We start from the raw sequence: 22230 nt of genomic DNA, 5'->3' as shown, positions 1-22230 counted from the left end.
ATTTAGTCGACTAAAACTATGAAATATATTGACAATTTTGTCAACAAATAAAAACTAGTGGAGAATAGATCCAGTAGAATTAATATTGGGTGTTGTTGTCTGAAAATAGCCAGTCCTACAAATCAGGCATTTACAACGTACACCATCAAAGCCTGCCAAAATAAACTTCAGTCAGCTATAGATAGACCATAGATTTAGTTCATCTTGTAATATCTTGTCAGCTAAAATCATGAAAATGTGGCGCAAATCTATTAAAATCTCTAATCATTTTTATCCCAATTTTGTAACCCATTTTTCACCCCTGTGTCAATTATCTAATGTGATCCTGGGCTCTACACACCCTCCACCAACCTAGTCCCCATATATGGGGGACAAGGGGAAAGCAACGGACTTGAACTCATGCTTCCTTCATGCCTGAGTGTCCAAGTTGCTCCTTTACACCTGACAGGGGGGAGTTTCCCTGGTTGGACGTAGCGCGTGGAAGGAACACGTTATTCCAACCAGTTCCTTTCGTTTAGAGACCAGGATTACAGCTAAATTAGCACTGCCAATAGAAGACACAAACTGACCATCGACTCTCGTGGTTATGCGTGACACGCTACAAAACTAAGTTAAGTTGAACTGGTTTCAACTTTTCTCAGCGCTGCAATGACGCAATGAAGTGTCAATCAACTCTACTATGTTTTAGTTTCACCACTGTTGAACACGCCCTGAACACCATGCCTGTCACCAGGGTTCTGGGATCCTTTCTGGTTCCTTTAAAGGAAGTGTGGGTGGCTGGGTGGGTGCGTCTGAGCACGAAAACAGCATGGTTGTTTTGCACCACCTGTGCGCAACCTAACACACACACAAAAACTGACACGCACATATTAACTGTATATATGGTGATTTCGGGTGTGCCAGTACAGTGACAGTACAGTACAGTAGAGGGTACAGTAGAGGGACCCCCCACACGGTAACTCTGTCATTTCTCAACCGTTTCGGACGCGGGGCTTCCTGTGGGTCTGGACCTCCCGCCCCTCCCCCCCCCCACACACACGGAGTTGCACCACTCATTTCACACGGGTGTGACTTTTTAGGTTGTCATTAAAGAAAGTAAAAGAAGATTTTTTTTACAAAATGTTATAGCTATTTTTTTATTTTTTTTATTTACCAGTCCTACTAGACCCCAAGAAATTGCATCTGGCAACCAAAGATCACAGGATCTACTAAATATGTCAAACTGACATATTGTGTGTCTTCCCCCCCAGCAGGCTACCTTCACATTCAGTAGATGCTGATCTATTGTGGCCAGATGTAATTTATTGGGGTCTAGTAGGAGTATAGTAAATAATAAAAAAAAGAAATCGCCCAATAAACAAAGTTATAATTTTTTTTTAAGATAATCGCTATAAAACGTTGTAAAAAGAATACATATTTAGCCCCATGCTCAAATGCCACCCCCCCCCCCCCCCCCCCCCTGTCAAAAACAGCTAAAATCCTTAAAAACGAAAGAAAGCAGCAAATGAAACAAAAATGTACACTCCTCTTTTACTTTCTCTAATAACAACCTAAAACATGAACCTTGGTTGAAAAAAAACTAAAGTTGTCCTTTAAGTGGTTAAGTTGGTTAACCACTTAAAATTAAATATCTTCGCTGAAAGAAAGTAGCTGATCTACAAGCGTGTAGATCGGCTATTTTCCGCGACAGTTTCCCCCAGAGAGCGGTTAATTCACAATAAAGACACCAAATTGTATCTTTTCCCTCTAGAGCTGTGAAGTTTGGGAGCCCCTGATTAACCCATTCTGGGCGGGAACCCATTTTGGTGTTATAACATTATGTTATGCTTTAGCTATTAAAAAATAGCAGATCTACAAGCTCATAGCGCGGCACCGAGTGGCGCGCTACGAGCTTGTAGGTCTGCTATTTTTTTTAAATCGAAGAGCGACTGACGTAGAAGACATTTTTTTAATCTGATCTCAGGTCAGAATAGAGCGTCCGTCCTTGAAATGAATGACGCGAGACGGCGATCACACACGAGAACAGATGGCCCTGGACAATGACGAATGGCCAGGTCATCATGCACGAGGATGTCACTTAACCCATGCCGACCTGAGATCAGATTCTAAAGATGTCTTCTACATCCTGACAGTTTTCCATTCTGACCTGAGATCAGATTCAAAAAAATGTCTTCTACGTCAGTCGCTCTTCGATTTTCCAAAAATAGCAGACCTACAAGCTCGTAGCGCGCCACTCGGTGGCGCGCTACGAGCTTGTAGATCTGCTATTTTTCAATAGCTAAAGCATGACATGATGCCAACACCAAAACGATTCCCGATCAAAATGGGTTCAAATATATTGCAAAGGGCAAACAGAGAAGGAGCGTGCATATTACATGATATAGGCTATACATTACAAAACATACACACATTTGCTGAGAACAGTGTTATCTTCCTCTCTTTCTCTCTCTCTCTCTCTCTCTCTCTCTGTCATGACCATCATTCTGTCTGTCCATCTGTTTCCTTTTCCATCTCCTAATACTGCCTTGTCATATCTCGCCACCCTTTCCTGTGTCCTTGATCCCTTCTTTCCTCTCTTTTTGTCTTTCTCATCTTTCTATCGCCCCCCCCCCCCCCTCATATCTTTTTCTCGCCTCTTCTGTGTGTGTGCGTGTGCATTTGCGCGTGCGCGCATGCATGCGTGCGTGCGTGCGTGCGTACAGTTTCACTGTACTGAGATCAGTGTTGATTTGACAGCGTGCAGAGGAACCCATGAGTCATCAGAGGACAAACGCGGTAACCAGTAACCACCATACACACATAGCACATAACACAACAACCCAAGGCAACGCAACACGACGCGACACAACACCACACAAGTACAATTGACTAGAGCGTCGCAGTCCCGCCCCGGCCTCGAGAGACCCGGAAAAAATTATTCCCGTTAATTTTCCTCATAGACTTTTCAAACAGTATTATTTAGGGAACCCCTTTTGGTGTTGAGAAATAGCAGATCTACAAGCTCATAGCGCGCCAGCGAGTGGCGCGCTATGAGCTTGTAGGTCTGCTATTTTTGAAAAATCAAAGAACGTAGCTTTTTCAGAAAACTGTCAGGATGTATAGAAGACATTTTTAGAATCTGATCTCAGGTCAAAATGGGTTAAAGACGTTTACACCGCAAACAAAGCCAACTCGAGTTGTGGCAAATCAAGACAATAAATAAACACAATGTTTTGGGCTGATCAAATCATTAGAAAGGGGGGGGGGGGAGGCCAGGATACCAGCTGACTTAATTCACCATATCCAATAAGCTTGGAAAAATTGAATGGGAGTGCAAGGATAGGTCCAAAACAAACACCATGGTGTCAGACCCCAACCAACAGCCACCACCAAGCTCCCAATGAGAGGACTGGACATCATGGCCCCTGCTTGGCTTGGCCAGCCTTCACAAATGGGGCAGTATAGCCCAAGCCCGCTGTGTGCGACATGTGGTCAGGCGAGGAGCAAACTATATATGGAGCACATCATTGAAGTGTGTCCTCTCCGAAGACTGGGAGGAGGATTAGTCACCCTCTCCATACATACAGCAGACCTTTTTGACCCGAGATCAGATTCTAAAAAATGTCTTCTACATCCTGACGGCTTTCTGAAAAAGCCATGTTTCTAAGTCAGTCGTTCTTCGATTTTTCAAAAATAGCAGACCTACAAGCTCGTAGGTCTGCTATTTTTCAATAGCTAAAAGCATAACATGAAGCTAACACCAAAAGGGGTTCCCGCCCAAAATGGGTTAAAGGACCACTTCACCACTTTTCAACCTATCTTCATATAATAGGTCCTCACTAATAATCATGATAAAATGGCACGATTTTTTTCTACTCAGTCTGTCTCATAGTAGGGCTGTGGGCAGTTTAGAAACCGTCTTCCAGTGACGTCATCATTAGGCAGATTTTTTTTTTAAAGATTCTACAAAAATGTTTCGATTTTCATTATCGTGAGAACGATGGCTTCCATTTTCACATTGCAACTTTCCAGGACTAGAAAGCCTGCAGTTTCTATTAGCTTGTATTCCCCATCGATGATGTCACTGGAAGATGGTTTCTGAACTGCCCACAGCCATCCTATGAGACACAGACAGAGTAGAAAAAAATTGTGCCATTCTTTCATGATTATTAGTGAGGACCTATTATATGAAGATAGGTTGAAAAGTGGTGAAGTGGTCCTTTAAGGACTTTAACGCTAAATAAATAAATACAATAAATCAAATGCAGAGATCTAGGTAGAAGATCGAGACTTGGTGTACTGTAGGCTGAAAACGAACACACCGGTAGTATAGTGCGAGTGACGTTGATATCTCGTAACGTAAGCCCTTTACATTTTCCCATTCAGTAACGCCATTATGTAAACCATGTTTTCAGTGTACTGACGTAGGTAGTGGTTGAAACAAAACTAGTGTTAGTTCAGTATATGTCCACAGCTCTTAAATAATCAGACATTTTCACTTGTTTATCCTGTATGTTCACTCTCCCGATTGAATACAAAAACATTGTTTATGCTATGTTACTAAAGAGCTGGAGAGACAGGGAGTCAGACACTGTACAAACACTACAGCAATGGTTAGGTTACTACCGCTAACTTACTAGCACAATATATAGAGCTATAGTATACACTAGGAATGTGTTTAGAACTTGAATATCACTTACTCTATACTGTTAAACAATGAAGGTACACAGCCTGGACTGCACAACACGCATACAACCTAGGTACTGTTTCTTTTTTACTATAAAGATAATTAGTTACAGTCTGAAAATAGGTTCTCTAAGGCCCAAACCACACCAGCTGCAACTCCTTGCAACTACTCACAACAACTCCTTGCAACAAAACAAACCACACCAATTCAACTCCTTGCAAGTTGCAACTGCCAAGTGCCATTGGGGAAATTGGTTGCAATTTGCAAGGAGTCGCATGGCGACCCTCTGGTGTGGTTATAGGGAAGCATTAGTGTTTCATTATAACACATAAAACACAGATCCTCTAAAAGACAACTATCCTGTTACAACATTATCAACATATTTTGGGTTCCTATAAAAGTCATGAGTCATCTTTAAGACCTTTTGTTTGTAAAAGAATAATTCAGATGTCAAATATAGATTTCACAGGACCATTCTCAAACATTGAACAGTGAAATTCGACTACAGTTAACGGAGTCTAAAAATGGATGTATGGTGTTTGGACATTTAAAACACATTGAATGCCAAGCATGTCATATCACGCACCCATCAATTTCTGATCCAATATCAGAGCAGCTATTGAAGATATGCATCGTGCCCCCAATAACACACAGTCAGTCAATATGAAATAAAATATGCACCTAGAATAGATCCTCACATAAGTCTGTCTGTCTGTCAGTCACACAAAAACCTGGAAACCAGACAAATCTGAAAATAGTGAAATCATTAGCTCTATACGTACGAGTTATTTCATTAATAATATAGTAATACTATGTATCGTTACATTTTGCTGGTAGCTATGTGGTCATTACAGCATCTTAAATAGTTACACTACTCGTTACGTTAATAAACTTGAATTACTTTGGACTTTTACTGTGCATTCAATTCAATTCAACTTACAATGCCCAGCCCAGGAAAAAGTCAAACAAATCATTTGTAAGCTATATATCTTCTAGAATCCAGACAAGCAATAGGCTATACTGGCTACACGTTGATGAAGTTGACTGCCAAAATCATTTTTAGATGGACTGTCTTCTTGACTTCTTCATACATTTGCTGATAAACAAAAGCTTTCTCAAATGGAATTAGATTGCGCAGCGAAGAAAACAGCTGATGTATAGGATTGTAGCTTGTAGATCAGCTATATTCGGTGTGAGACATCAAGCATGCAATCAAGTCTAACCATACATAAGGCCTAAAGCTGCCGTGGCATGACAATGGCATTGGGGTTGAACAGTCTCATTCATATTCATGAATGTACAGTATGGAGTTTAAACAAGGTAAAAAGGGGACGTTGTAACTCTTATTCCTTGCCTAAGGAAGGGAGGGGGAGTTAAGACTGTCCTGAACTACACTGTGCTGCTTGCCTGAAGTAAGTAAGTAAGTAAGTAAATGTTATTTATATAGCACCTTTCACAGAGAGGACTCACAAAGTGCTTTACATACAATAAAAATCACACCTGTGTGAACCGAGTGTTGCAACTCCCCTCTAATATGGATTCAGGTGTCGGAGACAACACAGGATTAACAGAAATTGAGGAATGACTGAATGATATTCCCTCGGTGAGGGAATATCATACATATGATACATGATACATGATACATGATACACACGGACATTGCTAGCTGGTTGTAGGAGTGGTTGCACCACTCAAAAATACAGAACAAGGTAACCAAGCAAAACAATGCAGATAAAACATGTGCTGTACAATTCAGCTCAACAGGACAACAATATGATCATCATACAGTACGTACATCATAAAACAAAGTCTTGTTGCAGCGCCTCTCTCGGTCACTGCAACGCAGATTATTCTCGACAAAAAACGACGACAACGCGCTGTTGACGCTAATCACACTAAATATGGCTCAACCCATGATTCCACCAAGGGCTGAGGGCTCGTAAAAAATTCTATTTACTTTGGTGAATATGTAACTGTAATATTTTTATTGAAAACTTTAACAGTTTCCGTGCCGGGAATGGATTACTCCAGGTTACTGTCGCTGCGATATACAACATACCCGCCTTTTGATTTATGTGTTTAATCCGCTGTATTGTAATAAATAAAAAGAAAATCAGTCTTCGTCGCGGAGATAGAGACTAGATGCATTCACTTTGATGACGAAACCGGACATCGTCACATGCTGTGGGCTGCTAGGGCTTCTGGGAAATTGAGGCCAATGGAAATGCATGGGGTGCAACGCCTCATTGAGACGAGTCTTGTGTGCGTCTTCCGGGTGCACCAAGATGGTGGATGATACGCTCGGATCACAACAAACCACGGGAGCTTTTTTCGCTGGATTTTCGCGGATTAAAAGCCCAAAAAATTCAGCGTATGCTCTAAAGGTAATACAACAATCTCGGCAGTGAAGGGGGGTTGATTAAAATGCGGGTTAAGCGTGTAAAAGAGTCAAACTGTTAAAGTAAAGTAATTGAACTTGTAATTCATTATATTACTGGTTAGTGGAAAAAAGTTACGGTATAATACAGGTAGCACGTGACGTCACTAGACAATTTCTGCTCAACACTGCCTGTGAGCGCAGGGGGGGGTTTCCTCGCCCATTCTGACCTGAGATCAGATTCTAAAAATGTCTTCTACTGGGTTAAAAGAGGGGAGACATTGACAGATATGAGCAACTCAAAATAGTAAAATAGCATTAAGAAGTGGTCATACGGTTACAACACATTTTATGTAGCATGGCTATCGTGAATATAACATGACAGTCGAAGATCATATCAAAAATTACCTTTTTATAATTGACTGGACAATTAAAATGACAATTTTCACTTTAACAGACATAACTTATATAATAACTACTACTTCTATACTTAGAACTAGAGCGTATACATGACATGTTGTTGTTGTGTCCCTCTGTTTCCTGTTGATAAAGAACGTTCCGAGTTGTGGTGCATGTGTGTGTGTGTCAGAGGTCGTATCAGTCTCAAACACACACACACACACACACACACACAGCCGCCAGTCAGTCATGAGGACTTATCAGGTCAGACAACTGACACCCTCACACAGCTCAACAGCAGCTTTAAAAAGGTAAAGTGTAAGTGAATGTTTGAGGGATAAAAACAAGAAGTAAGAAAGCTATCAAGATAGCAAACGACCCCTCTCATCCACTCCACAGCGAGTTCCAACTACTTCCCTCTGGTAGACGGTACAAAGTACCAAGAGCTAACCGTAACATTTTTAAAAATTCTTTCATACCAAATGCCATTAAGGCACTAAATGATACCATGTCTCGCTAGATTAGTTTGTTTTCCAATGTATCTGCCACTGTTGTCCTGCACTTTTTGCCATGAGAAAATAATTGTGTTAAGTGTTGTTGCTGTTGTTGTAATGTAACTGTTTGTTTTTTACTGTTTGAGACCGAAGACAAATTTCCACACGTGGACAATAAATGAAACTAACTAACTAACTAACTAACTAAGTATTTGGTTCCTATAGCTCTGTATTGCGACAGAAATGACCGCTATAGTGTTTGTTCAGTACATTTTCAAGTGGGTTACATAATATTTCATCCAATCAAGAGAGAGAGCCCCTCACGCAAAGATCTGCATAGCGCATTGATTTGTGCGTTTGTAACTTAAATTTTCACTTTATCCTGCTGTGTGAGTTCTCTCCGCCGATTGTATGGAATTGGTATCCCTAGATGAAAATGTGTTTTCGACAAACTCTCGTCGACAGCAATGATAATGAATATTATCTCAGAACATATAGAGCTATTTAACACGTAATTTAACAAAACGGATATCACTAAAAGTATCCTATCTAACAAACCATATATATATTTTTTTAAGGAGATAACTAACGTCAACTAGTGAATTACGGTGAGTCACATTCTATCTCACAGCCTCAATGACAGAGACAGTAAATAAAGTTCTCAGGGATAATTACAGCTTTCAAACCATGGTCCCTAAAGTGCATGCACTCAATCAATTACAACAATTTACAATTTAATCATTTAGCACAGCTGGTTCACACTTGTTTCATGTCAAGGGCCCACAGTCATATGAATTAGTCCACGGACCACCATCTGAACATATTATGTGCCAGGGAGTGGACCCCCATACAAGATTTGTGTCGCTGTGTCTTTAGGCCTGACGTCAAAAAAAAAAAAAAAAAAAACGTTTTCTAAATCATGACCATTTTCAGTAAGGCACATTTGAACGATTTTTCAAAAATAGCAGACCTACAAGTTCATAGCGCGCTATGAGCTTGTAGATCTGCTATTTTTCAATAGCTAAATTATAACATAATGTATGTATAACCACCAAAAAGGGTTCCCGGCGCTCAAAATGGGTTAAAGAATTTAGCTTGTAGCTTGCAGATCTGCTATTATAAAATAGCGGATGTATATCAGATTAAAGTGGTTTAAAAACAGTTTAATGCTACAACTAACACCCCCCCCCCCCCCCACACACTTTGAGAACCACTGATTTTAACATAGAGCGACTTACAGATGGCATTGAACCTAGTAAACAAACGACAGGACAACAATGGGTGCAAAGAGAAGCAATGAGGTGCTACAAAGTCCACTAGGATACCAGGTAAACATCTACTGCTGCATCTGTCTAAACAACATTAACTGAATAACACCCTCAGCAGTCAGAGTGTAGGACAAGCTGGAGAAAAACAAACAATGTGACTGTGTCAGAAGTCACCTGCTACCGATCAGTATACTGTAGTAGAGATACCAATAAAAGGTACAGATTCCAATACCCATAACTTGCATATCGATCGATACAGACTATTGACGATCGCTGTGTACACACAGTGTGTAATTTAGTGGGTTCAGTCACTGGTTCTCAAAGTGGAGTCCAGGGACTTTTGGACACTTGTAACTCAGAGAGTACACAATAATTGTTGAAACCAAATATTTGCGGGTGCACTCTCTGAGTTATGGAGGTTCCTTGAAATTAAAATGTTTAAGAGCCATTTAGGCCTGACCTCGGAAGTTAAAAAATAATCTTCTAAATCCTCCAGTTTTCTGAAATAAATATTTTCACGATTTTTCAAAAATAGCAGACGTATACAAGCTCGTAGCGAGCCACCGAGCTTGTATAGATCTGCTATTTTTCAATAGCTAAATTATAACATAATGTTTCAAACAACAAAAGGGGTTCCCGCGCCCAAAATGGGTTAAGAGCCACTGATCTAGGAATAAATAGATGTTTATAATAGCTTATAATAATGTAATTAGGGGTAACGATAAGTATTCAGTCGGTCAAACTGAAGCATTCAAACGCTAAATCATTGTTTACTCGTTGTAAATTACATATCATTATTATGATACATTACATGGTGTCTGATTTGCATAGACTACTTGCATACTCACCAATACCGGCATTTTAAGGAGTATCGACAGAGAGCTTTTCTGATACTGGTATCAGAACAACTCTACTACCAGCCGAGGGGTCCTTAAAGAAGGGATTCATTCTACGCTGTTCCCAGGAGTAGCAGCTAATACGTCAAATTCACTACTAGTCAAAGGCAATTATTAGCTGCCTGGTTATAATCAGTTATATGTGGGTAACCAATAAATCACAATGAATCAATAATGCTTAATTTAGCTTATTATTAGTTGTGTTGGTAATCAATACATCCCGTCACGCTAGCTAACCGTTGCCTAACTATGCCTCATCAGCACATGTTGAAACGTGCCACTGATCAATCCCATTGCCTTTACAATTCCAGTAGATACGAATTATTCCTTACACTAAATTGATATGGTTGCATTATATAACCTTTATATTTTACCATCACTTATAGTACTACTTTATGGTATTTGGTAGCTTGTAAGAGCCTACCGTAGACATTTTCCACTAGGCCTGACAGCTATTGTTTTGGTACAGCCTTGTTACGTTGTTATGGTTCAGTTTGTCCTTGAAGCAGCTACAGTAACTGATACAGTAACTGATCTCCATACTGTAACTGTAACTTTTCTTTATTAATGCATTACTTGATCATACTACAGTCACTGACGCCAAACGTGTTTGACGTCGTCAATCTGCTACTTTTGTCATTTCTTACTTGAATCCTGAAACAAAGTAACAATGTTGGGCCACCCCAGACGATATAGTGCATATTCTCCCTGACGTCAACAAGACACCACACTACAATCTTCATTTATTTCAAGGAAGACATTGGTTTTCCATCCTCAAAATGATGCTGAGCCTGTGATGGCGGCGGCGGCGGTGCTGCTGCTGTATTCAAACTGCCACCTAGAAGTTTGCATTGACATGTCTGATGTATATGCTGCCTGCCACTGTAGTATGATGCTACTGTACATTATGACGCCTCACCTGGCTGCATGTGAGCGTATATCATACATGGGCAACAGGCGGCAACCTTCACTTAATTAATGCGGCCCGCAGGTTAATTTTCGAATACTGATATATTATTGATTTCAGCTATTCCAATTCCAAACATGCACGACGTGACCCGCTTTCATTACTTCCGTCTATATTAGTAGCTTCATAGTTAAAGGACAACTTTAGTTTTTTTCAACCAAGGTTCATGTTTTAGGTTGTTATTAGAGAAAGTAAAAGATGTGTGTAAACCTTTCTTCATTTGCTGCTTTCTTTCGTTTTAGGGATTTTAGCTGTTTTTGACAGGGGGGCGGGGGCATTCGAGCATAGGGCTAAATATGTATTTTTATACAAGATTTTATAGCGATTTATTGTTTTATTATTTACTCTACTCCTACTAAACCCCAAGAATTTACATCTGGCCACCAAAGATCACGAGATCTACTGAATGTGTCAAACTGACATATTGAGCCTATAACACAGTGTTGCTTCCCCCCCAATAGGCTACCTTCACATTCAGTAGATCCTGTGAATTTCTGTGGCCAGATGTAATTTCCTGGGGTCTAGTAGGACTATAGTAAATCGCCACAATATTTTGTAAAGAAATACATATTTAGCCCCATGCTCGAATGCCCCCGCCCCCCTGTCAAAAAACGCTAAAATCCCTAAAACGAAAGAAAGCAGCAAACACTCTTTTACTTTCTCTAATAACAACCTAAAACATCAACCTTGGTTGAAAAAAACTAAAGTTGTCCTTTAACCTATAAGTAAACGCATTTGAAATTAAATACAAATGTTACTTTTCTGTAAATAAAAGGAGAAATAGCAGATCTACAAGCTCAAAACGTGAAGCAGTGCGACGCGTTTTGAGCTTGTAGATCTGCTATTTTTTGCTACTTTAGGCAGGACATTAAAAAAAAGTTACTTAAAATACAGAGATAATTGGTTCCGTTTTTATTATTATTATAGTTTTTCCCCCTATTCCCTTGCCTGAAATCTCATGGGAGCTTATATGAAAAAAATTAAAAATCACAACGTCTTTCTCTACACGTGTAAACACCTGTCATGTGACAATAAAGTTGGATCAGAGAACAAGCGATGGTTACTGTACGTGAAACATATTTCATGTAGATAGAGCCAGGTGTTTGCTGTGTTGTTAGGGTTAGTGTGTCTCGTTGCAGAAACCTCTTATCTCCATATTTAAACATTTTGTGTTTTTGACCTTTTTCATAAATTAACGCGCTACTTTATCACATACACAAAAGCATCATGATCAAAAGTAGAAGATCTACAAGCTCGAAACTTGGGAGATTTGTTACTTTAGCTATTTTTGATTGAATCAGAATCTTGAAAAGTAACCGTTTTGGACATATGAGGTTTCTCCCACCCAACGGAGACGATATATATAAACCTTGTCTAAAAGCCCAGACTCTCTGATGGAACAACAAACAGTCAAACAGACACTTTTAAGCACTTGGACTGAATGAAATGGACATTTGTACAGATAGCTGCAGGCCTTGCAGTCTGTAACTTCAGTGCTCCATCGATCCCTTTTGGAGGAGATGCCTAGTGTGGCGTTATGCAAAGACCACAGATACAGGATGGGAGAAAACTGATGGCTGGTTAATTCCACTTCAAGAAGTTGCTTAGTTTTTAGTGTGTATAGGCTGTGTTGCGCACACACTGCAGTTCAAGCTATCCAAAAGTGTCCCATTATGATTGCCTTGTATGAATTGCAGGCATCACATCCTGTTTTTTTTTTTTTTTGTTTTGAGCGATCCGTGTCAGTCAATAATAATGTGGGAACACAACCTGACAGAAATCAGAAAGGGACATTTTAGTCTGCTTAATACTTACCGTACGAGATCTCTCTGCACGCAGCGCATTCAAATGAATGCTCTATGCATTCTTGACACTTATTATTAGGTTCAGGTTCAGGTTTATTTGTCATTTGTATAGATACAGAGTATACATACAATATAATAATACTCCTGTCCTGTGTTTGATTCTGACTGGCTGCTGTTGCGGGTGTGGCACCTGCATCTCCGCATGGGGATAGAATATGCTTGTTGTATGTAAAGTGACTTCAGTGCTTGGTATAATAAGCATTGATCATTATTTTTAAATCATCTGTGTGGAGGGAGATCTTGTAGGGTAAGTAAGTAGGCAGACTAATGTGACCCTTTTTCAATTTCTGCCAGGTTGTGTTCCTAGTCTTCCCACATTGTTGTTATTTGATTCCTCTCCCGAACACGGGGCCAATTATCTTCGTATAATCGCTTGACAAAGCCGGATTCGAGCCCCTAGCCTCAGCGGTGGTGGTGGTGGGCAGCTACTTCACCACTGCTCCACCGGAGCCCTTTCTATTTGCGTGACAATCGTCAACTAAGATTCATCATGTTTGTGACAACCTTGCTGCTGACAGCTGACCGCAAAGCAACGCAAGCTTGATATTTCCAAACAAGTCCTCTGGAAGGACAAACAACATTAGATCACAGTGGAAAGTGTGATTCTGCAACGTGTGTGTGTGCGTGTGAGTGTGAGTGTGCGTGTGTGTGTGTGTGTGTGTGTTCCTCCCACATGTCACACACGGGTGGAGAAAAGCCAGAGACAGATTCCAGTAGACTGACAATGGCCCACAAAGCTGCCACTGGTCTAACCTACGTATACAATTAACCCATTTTCAACCTTCGTAGAACTGGTCCTCGGTAATGCTCATTATAGAGATGGCACCATGTGGACAGTTCAGAATCCGATATCTGCCTCCTACCAATGACATCATTGATGGGTATCCGAATTCCGAAGCTAAACTACAGCTTTTCTCTTGGGACTGGGAGACACCCTGATACGGAACAAACTCTATAGCAAGCATTACCGTTAGAATATACTGTAGAGCTTTAAGTTTAAACCACAAAAAACATCACCACATCATTGCATTGTTCAGAGAACGTACTGCAATGAGTATTTTTTATCAGAGTTTCATGCTTATAACCAACAATATAGACACGTCTACACCATTTTTTTAGACAAAGAACCCCATAGCTGAGAGAGAGAGAGAGACGAAGCACGGACATATGTAGATTGTATAAAATTGTGTTGCATAACAGGGCCTATGTCCCTTCATCATGTTCTGATCATGCATGTATTTATTTTACAGAGCATCTTGATGAGAGGCTTTCGAAGCTATCTCACCAAATGTAGGCAATTATCTCATCAATGTTTGTTGACTTGACCATGGACTTTTACAAAAACAGAGTATTTCTATATTGCAATATTGATACTTTTAATTAAGTAAAACATTTGAGCCCTTTTTCCACCATGCAGGGTTCGTTTTGTCAGCAAACTGATGCTGCAGTTTTGACGGCCTCATAGATCTGTTTGACAGGGCTGTCACGATTATCATTAAGATATTTAGCAGACACTCCCATCCAGAACGACTTACAAGTGTGAGATCAGAATAAGCAGAGTAAACATTAATGAACTATAAGGCCAATAAACCAATAAACCACAAGATAAAGTCATAAAGTAGAGTGCAGAAAGTACAATGTAGTGCCACAAAAAATGGCTATTTAAATAGCATGCTGTACATTTGAAAATATAGGATGCCGGGTAAAAAAAACCTAGCATGTCTAAACTTGTCAACTTGGAAATCCTGGCACAAAATCTATTCAGACGGGGGTCCGCGATCCAATACGTGATCCTTTAGGCATGTCACAATTACAACATAATCGCCTAAATCGCAACGATTTGACATAATCACAATTATTTTTGCTTAATTGTCATAATCCATGTTGAGAAATGTTCATACATGTTTGAAACACTTAAAAACACGGTGCTCTGCAAGTTCGATGTGGATCAGCTAATTTCCACTCTTTTGCAACACATGTATTTTGGCCATAATACATTCTTTATTTTGATTATTGGCATCGGTCGTCGTCAGTCAAGTTTTTTGTTAATCGCAATTGTTTCTATGACAATGAATAATCGAATAAAGTTAATGGTGACAAAAAAAAACCTATCCTTGACACGATGGAAAATGTTTAACCCATTCTGTACGGGAACGCCTTTTGGTGTTCAAGCATTCTGTTATACTTTAGCTATTGAAAAATAGCAGATCTACAAGCTCATAGCGCGCCACCGAGTGGCGCGCTATGAACTTGTAGGTCTGCTATTTTTGAAAAATCGTGAAAATGTGCCTTCTTTGAGAACCACTGATACAGAAACATATTAAAGGTTTTTCAGAAAATTGTCAGGATTTTGAAGACATTTTTTTTTAATTTCGACGTCAGGTCTAAAATGTTTAAGAACAGAAGATGAGTGTCCAACTGCAGGACTCTAGGCGCACCATCACCATTCATCACGTTACTTATGATGGAGATGGCCACGTCACCGATGACCTCGTTTCTAGCATCCCGTCTCTTATCGGTCAAAACAACATCATACCATGCACTGTGCTCTCGTCTTGTCTGTCCCAACTCACTCCCCACGCAATGAATGCAATAAATCCCAACATTTGCACAGAAATGACTGTAGGCCTATATGTATATATATATATATATATATATATATATATATATATATATATATATATATATATATATATATATATGCATATGAATGCATATATATATTATTATATAATACGCACGCCTGAATCCGTGCCAGCCACGCTCATAATAACATTGCATTGTTTCGACCAAATCTGCTATGCAAGCCCCTCCATAGACAACAACACGACCGGTGCGATGAAATAGCAGGCTACAATATTCGAACATATTAAATGCATTAAAATGTACATGTACAGTATGGTATTAAATATTGGTTTTATATTGTGCATTATTATTATTATGTGCCAGCCACTGGCAGTCGGCCTGGTGCGGATCATCAGGGCGTTCTCTGTTCACAGCCCGTGCCAGCCCAGTCTGTCACCGAGAGGGGGACACACACACACACACACACACACACACACACACACACACACACACACACACACACGCGCGCGCACACAGCATGGTTGGTGACATTATTTTGTCACATTGCATTGGGCCTATACTCTCGTAGATTTGATCGATTCTGACCGTTTCAAACTACCTCCAAGTCTAAATCTTTAATAGACAAAGTCATTAAAAACAAAACAAACCGTCGTGTTCTGGTGTTATACTTAAAAACAAATTGTCCCGACTCGAGCAACGAGACATATGCTGCTGCATGCTCTAGTCTAGTCTGTGTCGCCGAGTGTGTACGTGAGCCTGTTCTTATTCTCTGACGCACTTGAAGCGCTGCCACTAGAAATAATAAGACCACGAGTCTGAATAAAACACACATAAAGAGGAGGAGGGGGGGGGGGAATCATGTTTCAAATTAAAAACACATCAGATCTCTCCAATAGGCGTGCCGTCACGCTGGTGTGATCATTATATAATCGAACAGAACACACAACATTGCGGGAATGTAACTATAAACGTTATAATCAATGTCGTTACAGTCAATGCCAAACCACAGTGTCTGACTGCAGGGCTGCGTTTTTAGGTCTGACTGTCTGCACCAATTCTATTCTAAATTTCTAATTCTAACAACATAATAAACACACGTTGTCCCCGTCTGGGACTGGGACTCAAACCCGCAACCCCACCACCACGCTTTTGTGTGTGTGCACCAACCTGTCAATCCGAGCAGGATTTCCGCGTCCTTTTCTGTCGCTGTCCAGCCAAACCGGCCCCGGTGGCAGCAATGCAATGCAATGCAGGGCAATGCTATGCAAGGCAATGCCCCCCCCCCCCCCAAACCCAAAGCCAAAGCCCAGCAGAGCAAGATAAATAAATCCTCACAAATAATCCACTAGTTCAGCACTACAGCAGGCTCCTGGATAGCCAGGCCATCGGCCGTGTGGAGAGCGAGAGGGATAGGTAGGAAATTACGCTGGCCCCCGCAAGGATTCACGCACATATATAAATATGCGGCGGTTCGGTTCAAGGTGAGCCCGGTGGGTCAGCTGGCATGTTCGGTACCGACCGACCGACCTCCAGGTGGCTCGACACGCCGTGTCTCAGTCAGTCTGTGTCTGTCGGAGGAGGGGAGACGCTAAACGGCTGTTGTGTGCGAAAATGGACGAAGTCAAGACTCAGACGCTCCGGGAATAGCAACACACGGCCGGCGGCGGCTGGTACAGGAGGGGATGCGTAGGGTAGGAACTTTTGCCCTGGCTAGTGATGGCTGAAGCACCTCTTCTGTCTCAGACTCAGTCAGGAGGTCAAGAAAAATAATCAAGGTTTATTTTTTGTTCGTTTTTTTGTTTGTAATAGTAATAATAATAATAATAATAATAACAATAATTAATAATAATAAAATAAGACCAGAAGAAGCCTTAACAGTCAGTGTACAAAAGCAGTGTAATACAACTCTGATGCCATGTCACAATGTCAATATCCCAGAAGATCAATATCAAGTGTCATATTACCATACATATTTCATATTGATGATACTGCCCAGCCAACAAAGCTTAAAGGAGTATAGTTCACCCAACAAGAAATGACTTATTTTCTATCAGTTGCACACCCCATGAAGCCTTGAATTCAATTGTTTTGTTTTTGTCACATTACTAAAGCCAATCATTCGTCATCGGTCAGTCACAACTAACGATGTCACAACTAATGGAACTAAATGAATCTAGGTTATGCTGAAAATATGTTAAACAAAGAACTTTATTATTAGATACTTACGTAGCTGATTTTATGGCTGTATTAAACCTCGCGTCTCTGTTAAGGCACGAATATACCCTATGCTGGTACTGAAGGCCGACGGTAGGTTCCCTGTGCCGACGCTAGGTGGCAATGAAGTGTTTTTTCGTTCAGAGTAAAAATCGCAGCCGTGATCAGATTATCTTCTATAATCTCGATTGAGCCTTCTAATCATTCTAATCATCTAATCGTTATCTTCTGACAAGAGGCAAGGCCTCACCTATGAAATCCAAATTTGAGATTGGAATATATTGTGAATCTGTCAGTCATGCAAGCCAACTCTCTAAATTAATTGTGTGTGTGTGTGTGTGTGTGTGTGTGTGTGTGTGTGTGTGTGTGTGTGTGTGTGTGTGTGTGTGTGTGTGTGTGTGTGTGTGTGTGTGTGTGTGTGTGTGTGTGTGTGTTTGAGAGAGAGAGAGAGAGAGAGAGAGAGAGAGAGAGAGAGAGAGAGAGAGAGAGAGAGATTATAATCACTCATCCCTTAATTTGATCAATTTAATTTACTTTACTTATTAGAAGGACTCTCACCCTCATCATAACTCAGAGAGAGTATGGACTACAAATGAGAATTTAAGAGTTACAGACCCCAGGGTCCTTTTTGTGCAACCACATCAAAGGTTAATTGGAATTGGAATATATAACCTCTTAACCTCTAGCTTTATTGTTTTGCATAATGATATATAATGACATATCCATTTAATTATTTGCAGTAAATTACTTTAAAAAGCAGGTGGCTTGCGCACATCCAGTTCCTGGCTGGTGCTGGACTAAAGGTAGATACATGAATTTAGAAACTAATGGTGTTTTAAATAAAACAAAACACCACTGGAGCAGAGCCTGTGTGCGGACTTCTTTCTTCATTTAGTAAATTACTTTAGCCTAGATGTGTCACTTTTTAGTGGGTGTCTGCCTGGTAGGCCTATTTGTAGCAATAATTCAAGATTTCAAGTTTGTTGTTAAATGTATAGTGTTCATTTAATTTTACACTCTGTATTTTCACACCGTATTTTCTTATAAAACATCAAAGGCCAGTGTGTGAATCACTCACTGGCCATTTAAAATGCCAGTTTATTGATCTTATATAGCCTATATTACGAGGGCGTGAAGCGACCTCTGCCTTTTACGCATCCGCCTGGGTGACGGCAGACTGCTAGGGGAGCGCTGGCGCTTTGGCATGGGGGGGTCAGATCAACATATGGAATGAATTCTGTATGGCCATATATGGAGCGTGTCTTGAGTGTACAGGGTTTGATGAGGTCAGATCAACATAATGGAATGTCAGAACAGGAAGGACGGGGTGGGGAAGGATCAACATACATCCAGTATTTTCTTTCTAATTCAGTATAGTTTTAATGTTAGCAATTAAAGGTGGTGGTGCAAGTGATAGTATCTATATTTCTTATAGCAATCATTGTCATTGATATAGTGTGTGTGTGTGTTCAATAACAACTCATCTAGTAAACATACTTGTCAGGTCACAAATTGATACATATTTTAACAATTGATACATTTAACAATTAAAAATATATTTAACTTTTTTAGTTTACTAGAGCTGGAGAGACAAGTCAGGGATATCCCCGTTACTGAACAAACACTGAGTCTATAACAATGATCTGGATATAGATGTTTAACCGTTTTAATTATACAATCATACACCATCTCCCTCTCATCTTTCCTACCATCTGTCTCAGGCAAATAAAGAAAATATGAAGGTAGTGAAAGAACGAAAATGGGAAAACATTTGAAAGAAACAACTGAAAAACTGAAAGAAACAGACAAGAAAATAATGTTTTAAAGAAACTGGCTCCCCAAAAAATGCGAGTCAGATGAGATTAAATCACTGACAAAAAAAGATATATTTTTCTAAATACGTTTATTTGGTACAAAGTCACATTTTGGTATCAGGGGAGGAGGCGTTAAGGCACTTATTGGTTTTGTATCCGTGCGTGTACCATGAAACAAATGAAACACCCAAAAAAACAATAACCCTTCCTTTTTCTGGATACAAAGGTTTAAACAGGAGGGGAGGTAAAAGCCTGGTGTACACTTCATCGTAGACGGTGTGGCGCAGCAAAAACAGCATACATATTCAAGCTAGTTGTGAGCTCGTACAACTGCTGTTTTTTTGCGACGCAACCACGGTCGTACGACAAGTCTACATTAGGCACGAGTCATTGCACCAGTATGCATGTTTCACCATGCAGATTTTCCCTTTTTTATTTCTCTCGATAAAGCCCGATTTATACATAGTCGTGCGGCGGTGTCATGCGGCCATCTACGATGCGACACGCGTCGTACTATTTACGTCGCACGACGGAGTATAAACGAAGCGTAACACTGAACCGTTGAGTGTTTTCAATAAAGCTTCTCAAAGCACTCACCTAAATCATAAACAACAACGACAGTGTTTGTAGTGTATAACATCGTAGTGTTGTTGAAATAATGTCATGCCAATTAAAATGTTATCATCTTTATCATTTATGTTGACATCAATTGGGTTAAAAATGACTATAATCGCCCTAACTAAAAAACCCAGTTATGGAAAAATGACACTTTTTCCCCCCTTTTTGGTGAGTGCAGACATAAGACTCACTAGCCTTCGCTGGATTCAAGCAACAATGTCAATAAATGAATTTCATGAAGGCTGGGAAACAGTTGTCTGACAGAATGTAATACGGAGCATTAATAAAAAACACTCTGAAATCACATTTGACTGTATGTCCTCGTATAAGGCACATTACTAATAATAATACCTCCAGCATAACAGCTTGGTTTGATTTAAAAATGACACAAAAAAAAAAAGAAAAAAGAAATGTTCGATTCATAAAAAGGATTCCCCCAACATCTTTCTCAATCTCCCACGCAGAATCATTTGGAGCCATTTAAATCATTATAGTCAATAAGGGACAACCTTTCAGGTCACATAGGATTTCTGGATGACTGGCTTTAACCATTTAAACCCTATATATATATATATATATATATATATATATATATATATATATATATATATATATATATACTTTGTTGCCCAGGGTCCCCCAGGTCTCTGTACTTGGTCCGCTCCTTGTTTTCCTTCTACACCTAAGATCCGCTCCTTGTTTTCCTTCTACACCTAATCTCTTTGCTGGATATATTTTTGGGGAATGTTCGACTCCCAGAATAGGTACGCTAGGGTTCATGTTGTTAATGTATTATAATAATAATAATAATAATATATAGGACTTTGGATGACTGGTTTAATGGATAGTAATAGTAATAATAATAATAATATATTTTCACTGTCAGGCAGAAACCTTGTGTCTCCTTATTTCAACTTTCAGGTTTTTTTTTTTGTAATGTAATGCCCAACTTCATCTTACAAGAGTGTCGCACAAAAGTTGTGAAAATAGCCGATGTACAAGCTCACAAGCGCTGTGAGCTTGTAGATCGACTATTACTTTTCTTTTTTTTAACAGTAATAAAAAGGAACGGCACTTACAATGTTTCCACCTGACACGCGATGACTTTTTTATGGATCATATATTATAATAAATAGGATAACTACAGTTGTATTCACACCAGACGCGATTTCCCCGCGATTCAATTGACGTGATTCTTTAATTAAAACGATTGCATCTGGTTTTGAATTGCATCTTTGCTCATGAAAACATTGTGTGTTAACTTAAAACTCTACACTCTCAAGACTACAAGTAAACGGAGGAATGTTTAGAGTGGAATGTGTTGGAAGACATGGTTGGCCGCTGGTGGCGTCAAGATGACCAACACATATTGGTCGCTGCATATCGGTGCCAAGATGGCGCCCGGTGTGCGAGAGATCAGACTGAAGTTCCTTCCTTGGGCTGCTCAGTCTGTTCCTAGAGGAGACAAAGCACACAACACTCTAACTCATTCTTTTTTCTTTTCTTTTTTATAAATATAAATTCACACAAACACAAAACAGACGGCTGAGCCGTTCAGCTATGAGAACAGTTAGCGTTCAGTCAGTCAGACTCCCTACTCAAGATTTGAGTATAGGGAGAAGACATTTATTGAGAAGAAATTGCACTGAACTTGGCGTGCATGTGACTGTGCTCGTGGGATACTACAGAATAATCTGTGCAACAAGCATGTTACATTACAGACTACTATGATTATGATCACAATCTCATAAAGATCGAGCAGACTTTATAGGGGGAATTTTAGCGTGTATAGTTGCACAAATGTGAAAAGTGTCCTCTGTATTTTTGACCCGGGAACGAGTATATAAATGTCTTCCCGACGGTTTTCTGAAAAAGCTATGTCAGTCGTTCTTCGATTTTTCAAATTCAATAGCTAAAGCATAACATAATGCTTACACCAAAAGGGGTTCCCGCCCCAAAGTGGGTTAAAACATCCTAACTATTTAAGAGCTTTATGGGGGCAGTGTCCGGGGAGCAGTTGTGGGTTAGGTGCCACAAACTGGGGCTTCTTCTGTTTTCCCAGACAT

At 40.0% G+C, this 22230-nt stretch overlaps 2 protein-coding genes across 3 annotated transcripts in view; both read right to left on the bottom strand.

The window, feature by feature from the left end:
• LOC310858286 (CSC1-like protein 2) overlaps positions 1-17155 on the bottom strand; it is a gene marked incomplete at its 3' end in the record, with an annotated part of 73063 nt that extends 55908 nt beyond the window's left edge. The window contains exon 1 of the mRNA XM_083764392.1: positions 16686-17155. The remainder of the gene's footprint in view (positions 1-16685) is intronic.
• A 2493-nt stretch (positions 17156-19648) lies between these two features.
• The window catches only part of rrbp1b (ribosome binding protein 1b), a 52051-nt gene continuing 49469 nt past the window's right edge, over positions 19649-22230 (bottom strand). For both annotated transcript variants that reach the window (XM_083764691.1, XM_083764692.1), the window contains one exon: positions 19649-21619. In XM_083764691.1, the coding sequence (XP_083620817.1) occupies positions 21581-21619 (39 nt within the window). In that variant the 3' untranslated portion in view covers positions 19649-21580. The remainder of the gene's footprint in view (positions 21620-22230) is intronic.

Source organism: Protomyctophum parallelum (assembly GCF_964188405.1).
Source record: "Protomyctophum parallelum genome assembly, chromosome: 5".
NCBI lineage: Eukaryota > Metazoa > Chordata > Actinopteri > Myctophiformes > Myctophidae > Protomyctophum > Protomyctophum parallelum.
The sequence above is the reverse complement of the archived record's forward strand: the minus strand, read 5'-3'. Positions and strand labels throughout refer to the sequence as shown.